Genomic DNA, 11,077 nt, shown 5'->3' on the forward strand with positions numbered 1-11,077 from the left:
TTTATTACTATTATTAAAAGTCAACATTTCTATGCCATTAATTTTGGTTACAATACAAGAAGTTGATTACATATTGAGCATCTTAGGAAGTTCCCTCTCTCCTTGTCCTCTCCTCTCTATTTCCTTCATATTCTCTCTCTCTCTCCTTTTTTTCATCCTTTCTCTTTAGTTCCCCTCGCCCGGTTTGTAGCATTGCAGCAGCATGGGGACTCTTGATGGTCCCAGTCTAACTCTGGGTCCTGTTTGGGATGGTGGTGCTATGGGGAGAAGAGAGTAGCTGTAGTGCGAGGATAGGACTGTGCTGTGCACATCCAACTATGAGAAGGTAGATCTCTCAGTGGCTAGCCGGCTCCCACTGCACACCTGCCCACGTGTGTATCAGAGGAAGGGACATTTTTCTCTGTGTGGGGTTGGCATTCATGCTGCAAGAGGATGGATAATGGTGTTATTTTTGTTCCCCACAAATGTGGATGTTTAAAATAGTGCTTTATTCATTCGGCGCAAGTGACACAGAGACTATGTATAGTGCGGGAATTGGGCCTGGCAGGTGATGAAGGCCAGATCGCAACAGAACCAAGAGCCCTGGGTCCCCACCGACAGTCCTCAGGGCATCAGCTCAGAGGACGGCCAGGATAGAGGCCCCGTCTTGGGCTACCGGGAAAATTCACTTACACAACTGCCGAATTGTCTGAAATGGATGTCCCTCAGAGCCAGTGACCAGGGAGGTTTGGGCCTCGTTTCCATGGGGCATGCCAGCGGGTCACATTTCCTCTCTGAACCTCCCTCCAAGCCGCACTGTACTCGTGAAGGGTAAGTGCATTCGTTGTTCTTGGTGTCTTTGACTCGGTGCCCTGAGGGGTTGGAACACGGCCAGGAAAACTGAGCCTCGGGCCTGCAGCTGAGGCTATATTTAATTGGGGGTTAATTGTCTTGCCATGGCTTGACAACCTAGGGGAACATTGTATTTGGATTTGTTGGCCATGAGAGGGCTTGGTAGTCCTGTCCATTTGACCCTCGAATATGCCCCCCTTTTAGTGACCACAATTAAACCTGCTTTTTCAAAGCCTTTGTAAACGACCTTGATAATCTAATCGGAGTTCACACAGTAAGGATTCTAGGAGGAATTCTTCCTATTGTGAGGCAAAGAGATTATGCATGGTGGAGCATCCCTTCGAGGGGAGATGGGGATGAAATATTTTATTCCTCTGAGAAGTGTCATTGCCAGGACTTGCGGAGGCGGCTTTCCACAGGGAACGAAAACGAATAGATATTTCTAGGCAACTAGAAAGTGGCTACCAGTACCAGGGCCATGTCGAAATGTTTCCAGAATGCCCTTGATGTGAGGTGTAGTGCAGGCTTGAATGCTTGCTAAGCACAAAGGGAAAGGCGTCTAGAGACAGAGAATTGGGAGCCAGCAGGCAGGGAGAAAGGGCTACTTTCGGACTTGCCAGCCCTCCCCACTAAAGAAGAGGAGCCCATGTGCTCGATTTTACTCCGGACTCAAGCGTTTGTTTCCTCCACCCCCAGCCTTCCTTTTTCATCTCCCGAGAGCCTCCCCTCGCTGCCCTCAAGTGTGGTTTCGGTATGACTGGGAATGGACACTAAAAATATTTCTGGAATGACGTGACCCTCTCTCGCCCCACCAGGAAAGAGACAAAGCTGCCCCAGAAGCAGCATATGCTTTCGCTGCATCTCCGGGGGGAGTCCGGGGGTCGACCTGCTGCTGCCGATGGCATTCGGACTCAGCGCTGCCGACGGTGCCGGGCCATCCACTGGACCGGAGAGCTCGGCCACAGGACGCTGGCCACGGTCTGGGCCGGAGCAGCAGCCCCCCAGCGGCAGCCCCCCTCGGCCACCGCACCCAGGAACCTCAGGCTCGCCCTGGTCCCGCCACAGGGGCTGAAGCACTTGCAGGTGGTGGCCGCTGCGGCTGTGGTGCCTACAGCCTTGGGGCCGATCCAGGCACGTGGGACCCTGCTTCGGGCAACGCTGTGGCCCCTCCGAGGCCAGAGAGGAACCCGGCACGGCCCCAGTGCTCACCACTGCCTCTTCCTGTCGCTGAAACCCGGACAGGGGCTCAGAATGGAAGCGGCTGCCGCTGAGCCGATGTCCCAGGTCGGACGGTCGGAGGCTGGGGACAGGGAGAGCAGAGTCCAAGAGGCGCCAGAGCAAAGTCAGCAGCTGCAGCCACTTCCTCAGCCTTGCGTTTGCTCGCAGGGAGAAGCGAAATACGTCGAGATGTGTGCTTGCACTCGAGGGGCGAGGCCAAGTCCTCGGACTCGGAGACTTCCCCTGGAGCACCCCCCAGGGGACCAGAGGCCCCTCGGGAGCCCCCAGGCAACAGCCAAAGGAGCCCGAGATGAACTTGGAGCCCACGAATCCACAGCACCCTGCACCAAGGAATCCGGCAACTTCTCATCTTCTTCTTCCTCCTCCTCCCCGGTGGCCAAAGCGGTAGAGGATGACCTTTCCAAACGGAGTGACACCGTGACATCGACGGGGGCTCTGGCCACCTCTTCTTCGTCCTTAGACTTTGAGAGCGACAGTGGTGAGAGCGAAGAGAGCTGCCAGCCCAGAAGCGGAGAAAGGGGGACACGGGGAGGAGGTGGTGGGGCGGGAGCTGGAACTGAGTGCAGTGTCCTGATCGCCAGGTCCCTGGGGGGCAGGGACGTCCCCCCAAATGAAGACGCTCACTACATCACCACCCACGAGATCCAACTGAGTGAGGTGGAGCAGGACACGGACTTTGACGTGGGACTGGCCTCCCGTTGGGATTTCGAGGACAACAACGTCATCTACTCGTTCGTGGACTACGCTTCCTTCGGGGGCAGCGACGAGACCCCGGGGGATGTCACCACCCCGACTGAAGAGGACGAGGACGACAACAGCTGTTACCTGAGCACCACTCCCAGCACCCACGCCACCCGGACGCCCAGCCCCTCCAGCAGTGACCAGGCCCGCCCCGGGGCGGTCGGCAGCGACCCGGACACCAGCAGCACGGAAGTGGGCAGCGATCCCTCGGACAGTGACCCCACACCCCCACCCACGGGGCCTGGCACGGCCACCCCGTGTGAGCTCTTGCCGGAGCCCCCGGAGGCGGCTTCAGGGGCGGCAGCCGCTGCGAGCAGCTGTGGGAGCGCCGCGAGCCAGATCCTCCTATCAATCAAACCGACTTCCCGGGCTATAAATGAGCCTAGCAACGTGCGTGCAAAGCAAAACATTATTTACGCTGCCAAGCATGAAGGCGACATGAGCCTCCGGGTCTCTACAGCTGCTGAACACCATTCAAGTTCACTGAAGCAAGACCGGGCTGCAGCCGTGGCTCAGGACCATGCAAAGAAATTCATCGCTGTCCCTGCTCGCCTGCAGACCAGGTGCGGGGCCCTCCGAGCGAAGGAGCTGGTGGACTACTCCAGCGGGGCCTCCAGTGCCGTGAGCGAGCTGGACGATGCAGACAAGGAGGTGCGTAACCTGACCGCCCGGGCCTTCCGGAGCCTCGCTTACCCCTACTTTGAGGCTCTGAACATCAGCTCCAGGGAGTCCTCCGCCACGCTCTCGGAGGTCGGCTTTGGACGCTGGTCAACCTTCCTGGACTTGAAATGTGGGGGTGTTGGGGCCAGGGTGGAGCAGAGTCTGCTCCGGAGCAGCGCCGCCTCCGTGGCTGCAGGGCTGAGGAAGGGCGGAGGGATCAGGCCCAGCGCCGATCAGCTCTACATCCAGTCCAAGAGGTCCCAGACCAAGGCCTTGGAGTTCGTGGTCAGCAAAGTCGAGGGGGAGATCAAGCACGTGGAGACGCCCCTGTGCTTCCAGAAGCAGCTCCAGACCGGCGCCCGCGTGGTCACCCTTCTGGAACCCTTGAATCTGTGCGGGGAGAACAAAGCCAGCTCCGCCGCTGGGTCCACCCACGCGGCCAAGGGACCGAGCAAGGGCCCGGGATCCGTGTACACGGATGATGGCTCCGAGACCTCGGAAGGCAGCAAGCCCGCCTCGCGGAGCCAGGGGCCCCAGAAGAAGTCTAAGTTTGCTTCCAGCCTACTCAAAAATGTCATCTCCAAGAAGATGCAGCGGGAACACGAGTTCAAAATGGAGCGGGGGGAGGTCACGGACACATCCCACAAGAACCTCCCCAGCAGCTCCAAGGAGGCAGAGTGCCCCCCTGAGAAGCCGAGAGAGAGGGGCCTGCAGAGGCAGAGCTCCCACCACTCAGAGGCCGGCTCCGAGTACACGGTGGTCAGTGTGTCTGATGCAGGTGGGGAGGGGTCTGTGATCGAGGCCAAATCCCCCATTTTCAAGGCCAGTGCTCCCCGGGAGAGCCATGCTGGCTCTGGCCAGAATTTTGCAGAGGGCTACCCAGAAGAAGTGTGTGAGATTAAAAAGAGCGCCTCTGAGACCGTCAAGGGCATCTTCCTTCGAAGTCAGAACAGTGCCTTCCGGTCGTGGAAGGAGAAGGACGAGGAGAAGGGTAAAGAGAAAGCCAGCATCGGGAAGCTGAAGCTGCCCAAAGGAGGCGATTGGAGGGCCGACCTCGGGGAGATCTCTGCCAGCAAGCCCACCATCATGTCCCGCCTCTTTGTCCCCAACATCCAGCAGATACCCAAGGACAAGCAGCCAGGGAAGCAGGCCACCAAGTACCCTGCTGCCCAGGCCACCTCCACTGCAGTGATCAGGCCCAAAGCTCCAGAAATCAAGATCCGACTGGGGAGCGTACAGCAGCCGAGCTCTGACTTCAACATCGCCAGGCTGCTCACGCCCAAGCTGGCCAGCGGCAGCGCCTCCAACCTCTTCAAGACCATCGAGGACAACAGCAGGGCCCAGCAGAAACTCTTCCGCGGGGACAACCTGGACAAAGTGCCCCAGTTCCAGGTGAGAGACGTCAGAGATAAGTCCAAGGCGCAGGGGCCGCTCCACCAGGTGAGAGATGTCAGGAAACTAATCAAAGGGTCAGGGGACAGCAGCGACAAGGGCAGCGTTACCCCGGAGCAGGGGTTGACTGGGCCCAAGCCCAGACAGCTGACTGCTGCAGCTGGCGGATCCAGATCCCTATCCCCGATGGTGATTACGTGCCAGGCCATGGTGAACCAGAGGGAAGACGGCATGGAGCGGCAGCAGAGGGAGAGCTTGGGCAAAGGCGGCAGCAGCAGGTTCTTGAACTCTTCTTCCCCAGAAGGGACAGTCTTGGTTCACCGGGCATCTGGCAGGCTGCCCGTGGCCACCATTGCGCCCAACAAGCCAGAGCAAGGCTCCTACCTGCCAGTGCTCAAGATTGTCTCAAAGACGTCTGCCCAGAAGTCCCCAGAGAAGCCCAAGGACGAGGAGGTCAAGGAGGAAGGGAAAGCCCCAAAGCCAGGCCGGAATGCCCTGGAGAAGCTGACCGCCGCGGTGAGGTCCATGGAAGAGTTGTACAGCTTCAACAGAAAGGAGTGGAAGCGGAAAAGCGACCCCTTGCCCTTGATGGCCGACAGCCACGTCCTGTCGCTCATTGCCAGTGAGGAGAGGGAAGGGGCAGGGGGTGCCGAAGGAGACACCACCGACAAGTTGCCCAAAAGACTGGGGGAGATAGCCGAGAGGGGCGCAGGAAGCAAAGGTGGAGTTGTTCTGCGCGGGGCTACCATAGAGCGCCTACAGCGGAGAAACTCCAACCCGAGCACCGAGAGTGTGTCTGCTAGGGCGGCGGCCTTCGAGAACCTAGCCAGGGAGAGGCCCCGCTCCCTCTATATCCCCCCAGTCCACAAGGGTACAGAGAGAACCGCAGCGCTGCAGCCCTTCCTACCACACCCCAGCAGCCGGAACGTGCTCACAGTAAGTGCCAGCAGCGCCCAGAAAACGGGGGGTGTCGCTGGCAAGTTCCCACAGGGGCCTTCTCCAGAGAGCCCTTCGGCAGCAAAGGGCATCAAATCTCAGGGACTTCGGTCCCTCAAGATCTCGCCAGCCACCAGGGCTCCTCCGGATGAGGCAGCCAGCAGGAAAAGCGGCAGCAATTTGGAGAAGGGCAACAGTGACTGCGAGAATTACCTAACCATCCCCATCAAGGGAAGCTCTGCAGCTGGGGAGCCTCCTGGCAGGCCGGGGGCTGTCAGGGAGGGGCCCCCAGCTTCCTCAGCGGCCACCCTCTGCAGCTTACCCCCGCTGAGTGCCCGCAGTCAGGTTCCCAGTGGCTCTAAAGGCTCCCAGGTCAGTGGAACCAGCCGGCCTGCATGGCGGAGCAAACCTGACAACCCCCGGGAGACCGTAGCCGCTCACACTGGGCCACAGAGCCCCGAGCGGGCTCCTACCACCATCTACCACCAGCAGCCACTGCCCTTTGCCTTGCAGGGGGCCCAGCCCCAAGTCCTCTGCTTCTCCCCACCTGGCATGCCTGCCCCGGCACCTGCAGGCCCGGCTCCAGTCCCCACAGACCCCTTCCAACAGGCACCGCCCCAGCAGACCCAGCGCAAGATGCTCCTGGATGTGACAACGGGACAGTACTATCTTGTTGACACGCCAGTGCAGCCCATGACTCGGAGACTCTTTGACCCCGAGACAGGGCAGTATGTGGATGTGCCCGTGAGCTCCCAGCAGCAAGCCATGGCACCCATGAGCCTCCCCGTGCCCCCCCTGGCTCTGAGTCCTGGGGCCTACGGACCCACCTACATGATCTACCCTGGATTTTTGCCCACGGTGCTGCCCACCAACGCCCTGCAACCCACGCCGATTGCTCACACTCCAGGGGGCGGTGAGCTGCCTGTCTCATCAGAGCCCCCCAGCAAAGAGGCAGCAGCGACATTCAACGAGGCCCCATACTTCTTAGCCTCTGGTCAGTCTCCTGCCTCCTCTTCCTCCTCAACCCCAGCAGTCACGTCCCAGCTCGTGGGGGCCCAGGGCTTCACCCAGCTGCACGGCAAGCCTGTCATCAGCATCACATCGCAGCCGCTGGGGCCTCGGATCATCGCACCCCCTTCCTTTGACGGCACTACCATGAGTTTTGTGGTGGAACATAGATGACCGGCAAGCACGGGAAAGCAAGATGGAGCAGCTGCTGGTGAGTGGATTTAACTGTGATAAGGTTTAAGGGATTAAGAGAGATCCTCTCTCTTTGTGTCTGAAGCGGGGAGGGGGGAGATTGGGGAGGGGGCGACTGGTCTCAAGAAATGGTCTTTTTGGAAAAATGCAACCAACAGCCCATCCAAACGATTAAGGAGCTAGTTCTCTTGACAGATTTATTTCTCTACTCGCTCCGCCGTCTCCACAGCCAGGCTTTCCCCCCTTTGACCTTTGCAAATCGCTCGAGTATTTTTCCATCACCTTTGCCCACGGGTTGGCAGAAAAGAAATGAAAAACCAGTCTGAATGGAATGGGGCCCCGCTGCTTGTTCCTGACAGGACCAATGACAGAAAGCACTGGACACGTGGTGGGCCCGTTGCCTCCTCAGAGGCAAGCCAGTCAGACTGAAGTTTTCTTGCTAGGTAGTCTTTCTACAAAGTGCAGAAATGCTTCTCTGCCCCACCTCGCCCCCTTCTTCAAAGGGCTTGTACGAAGAGACTGCATTTTAAGCTCTTGTTTTTCAGTTCTCAGCTGACCAGAGCACTTTTTATTAAGATGGCTTCAAGATCATTATTGTACTGTGCGTGCACGTGTTTACACACACACACACAGCCTACACACACACAGACACGCACAGCCTACACACACACAGACACACACACACAGCCTACACACAGAGACACACACACAGCCTACACACACACAGACACGCACAGCCTACACACACACAGACACACACACACAGCCTACACATACAGACACACACACAGCCTACACACACAGCCTATACACACACAGCCTACACACACACACACACACACACACACACACACACAGCCTGACCTCTATTCCAAGGATAGATACCTGAGCTCAGCTACCTGCTGCTGCTTAGATGGACTGCCTGTGTCACATCCAATCTGTTCAAACTGCATCCAGCATGATCTGCTGCTGATCCCTACCAATAACTCATTTCCATATCTTCTTTCTGCTCTTTAGAACGACTCAACTTTTGTCTTGACTTTCTCCAAAGGAAGGAAATCCCGATAAAATAGATTCCCAAATTAAGCTGCATGCACAGACAGGACCCTGCTGTCAATAGGTTCGTGGGACTTGATAGTGTACCTGAGGCCTCCGGGGAGACAAATCTGACCCTCACACGCCCCTTCTCTTCAGATGAGCAGAGCTTGAGACCACAAATACTTCTAGGACCTGGTCTCTCTTTGTAAAATCACACTGAACCAAGAAAGGAGACAGAGAGGAGAGAATCAGGCATTTCTCTCCCCTCTGAAGTCCCTGCGAAGGAATGGGAACTTGTCCCCCTTTATACAGCACAGAGCCTTCCTTACCTTGGGAATCAGGATAATTGAATGAGAGACCCAGCATCTTCTTGTCAGCAGCTGTGTGACCTTGGGGTGACTGGCTCGCTAGCACTCATCGTGCCCTCTCTAGTGAGGACCATCACATCTGCTCTTCAAACTGTAGCCAGCTGTCTCATTATATCACTGATGTACCACGTTATTGCAAAAGAAATCCCCACAGTTTTCAAGTGTACAGGATTGTTACTGTGTGTTGTAATGGATTCGACTGCAAGGCAATATCAGAGCTGTACTTAAGTAAAACAAACCAACCTTGGGGTGCGCTCGAAGAACGGGAGCATCAAGCTCATTTTATCTGCCATCTAGCATTGATTATTTGAATTCTTCCTCTCCACCGTGCATCAGGAGCTGTCTTGGTGATGATGTGAGAGCGCATGCATTAAAGATTACGAGGGAATGTTTTGTTTTGAGTGAGAAAATATAGAAAAAATCTAATCTGCATGTCAGGAAACACAGAATTAGGGAATGTGTTTTTGTTTTCATAAGGGGAAAAGTAGCCTATCACTCAAAAGAGCCCTGGCAGAGTGGCTAGTTACACGTTAGATTGATAACCACAAGGTTGGAAGGTCAAACTCACCCGCTGCTCCACAGGGGAAAGATGAAGCTTTCTGCTCCCATAGAGGATTGCAGCCTCGGGGACCCTAGGAGGAAGCCCTACTCTGCCTTATAGGGGTGCTATGAGTCAGCATGAACTCCAGGGCAGTGGGCTATAGGTAAAGGAATCTTCCTTTTCTTGATGTCAGGCGTGCTTACCTAAAACTACTCGGGATCAGCTAATCCTGGGAGGCCTTTGTGTAAACTGGGGAGGTGCAGGCTCGAGGTGAAGGGAGGACAAGGATGAACTGGGCACGGCCTCGCTTAGTGTCCTCTTAGCAGCTGCCTTTGGCCTGTCTCCAGGCTGCTGAGTCTGGAGAGATTAGTCTTGGAGTTGTTTCCACCAGACACAAACATAAACTAGAATTTTCAGCATTCAAACTTTGGACCACCGTTTCAATTGCATTTTTCTAGAATTCCACCCTTTCTGGAGGTAAAAAAAAAACCAACTTCCTGTCAGTAAAGCACTTTCAAGAAATACAAGCAGAAAAGGAAAATCTGGTTTCTTAATATCAGAAAACTAGTCAGAAATGAAAGGTCATCTATCTGTGTGTAAGCAGAGATTTCGCTACCCAAACTCAGCTTATGGAAATACCTTCAAAGTCCCTTCCCTGAAAGTCCCTTATCCCTTTCTAAAGAAAACCCAATGTCCATCAAGAAGAAGGGCACCATTCTTTTCCCTGGGGGAGTTTTTTCTTTAATGTTGGCCAGACAGGCTGAAAAATTAGATCGTACACGTTCATTGACCCAATGATGTTTACAAGAACAGGCGACGTGAGAAGTTTTGAATGGTGGCCTCCGTTCAATAGTTCTGTGCAAACCAAATTTGTTCCAGAGATTTCCTAGGAGGTAGGAAAGGGTGTCATGTGCTTCTTCAACTAAGAAGTCATGGCGATAATATAGTCTAACTATACACTTGCTGGAGGGGAAAAACTGGGGTTTAAGGCAGCAATTGCCTTCCTGAGGGTTCACACCAAGTTTCCTGTGGGCAATGCTTTCTGTACAGTGTCGGCTGAGGCTACCTGTGCAGACGGGATAAGCAGAACTGGTTGCCAGGACCTGGGATCTACTTCCTGGTGGCTTTGGCTATTAACTATTAATGCTCCCAATTGCCTCTCTGAGCCTTCACAAAATGTATGTCTGGATTGAATTTGAATCCATTCTTGCACCCAATATGCATTTCAGGTCTGCATCACACTAGACACTACGCTAGGCAATGAACCTAAATGTGATCCAGTGTCATTCCACAAGCCAGGGACTTGCATTCAGTAGGAGGAACAGACAACTACTAGGGTTCAAGTCCTGTCGTAACCTTAATGAGTCCGTGTGCGGTCAATCGTTAGCACGCAAGGAGCTCTGTTCTCCACCACCCCTTTCTGCCCTTAGTGTGCACTGCTCCTGTCAGCTCCTCTCATGGTTCTCAGAGGCATTTTCATTTCGTTTTGGTTTTTTTTAATTATTATTTGTAGGTGACTCCCAAGCTTCTCTTGTCCTACATTCAGCATCTGGACACTTGCCCACAGCATGGCCCCATCTATAAAGGCAGTTACAGGCATTGCTGTTTTTTATTTTAAAAAAAAACAAAACCCTCTGAAGGGTATGTGGCACCACCAGGCAAGCCCACAGCATATGCTCAGTTGGTATCTGGGCCACATCTTGGGAATTCTGACAATATTCCACACTTTTCATAAGGCTTTTGTACCCATAGTAGACTACAGTATAGTGTAAACCTCATTTTTAAAAGCTGTAATAATGTTATTTAACCATAATAAAAACCCATGAAACCAAAGTCATGGCCATCGAGTTCCTTCTGAGTTCTGATGCATGAAGACCCTAGAGGACAGGGTAGAATGGCACCTGTGGGTTTTCAAGACTGCAATTTTTTTAAGATCACTTTATTGGGGTCTCTTACAACTCTTGTTACAATCCGTACATCCATTGTAGCCGACATCTTTGTACCTCTGTTGCCATCATTCTTTTCTAGACGTTTACTTTCTCTTGAGCCCTTGGGATCAGCTCCTCCTTTCTTCCCTCTCTCCCCTCCCAGCCTCGTGGCCCCTTGATAGATTATAGATTGTTGTTAGCTT

The 11,077-nt window shown here is 54.5% G+C and overlaps 1 protein-coding gene across 1 annotated transcript; it reads left to right on the forward strand.

The window, feature by feature from the left end:
• The first annotated feature begins 1,677 nt into the window (after positions 1 to 1,677).
• On the forward strand, positions 1,678 to 6,981 carry C3H4orf54 (chromosome 3 C4orf54 homolog). Its single transcript, XM_075544866.1, has one exon. The coding sequence runs from the start codon at positions 1,678 to 1,680 to the stop codon at positions 6,979 to 6,981; it is 5,304 nt and encodes a 1,767-aa protein (XP_075400981.1).
• The last annotated feature ends 4,096 nt before the right edge of the window (positions 6,982 to 11,077 follow it).

Source organism: Tenrec ecaudatus, chromosome 3 (genome assembly GCF_050624435.1).
Source record: "Tenrec ecaudatus isolate mTenEca1 chromosome 3, mTenEca1.hap1, whole genome shotgun sequence".
NCBI lineage: Eukaryota > Metazoa > Chordata > Mammalia > Afrosoricida > Tenrecidae > Tenrec > Tenrec ecaudatus.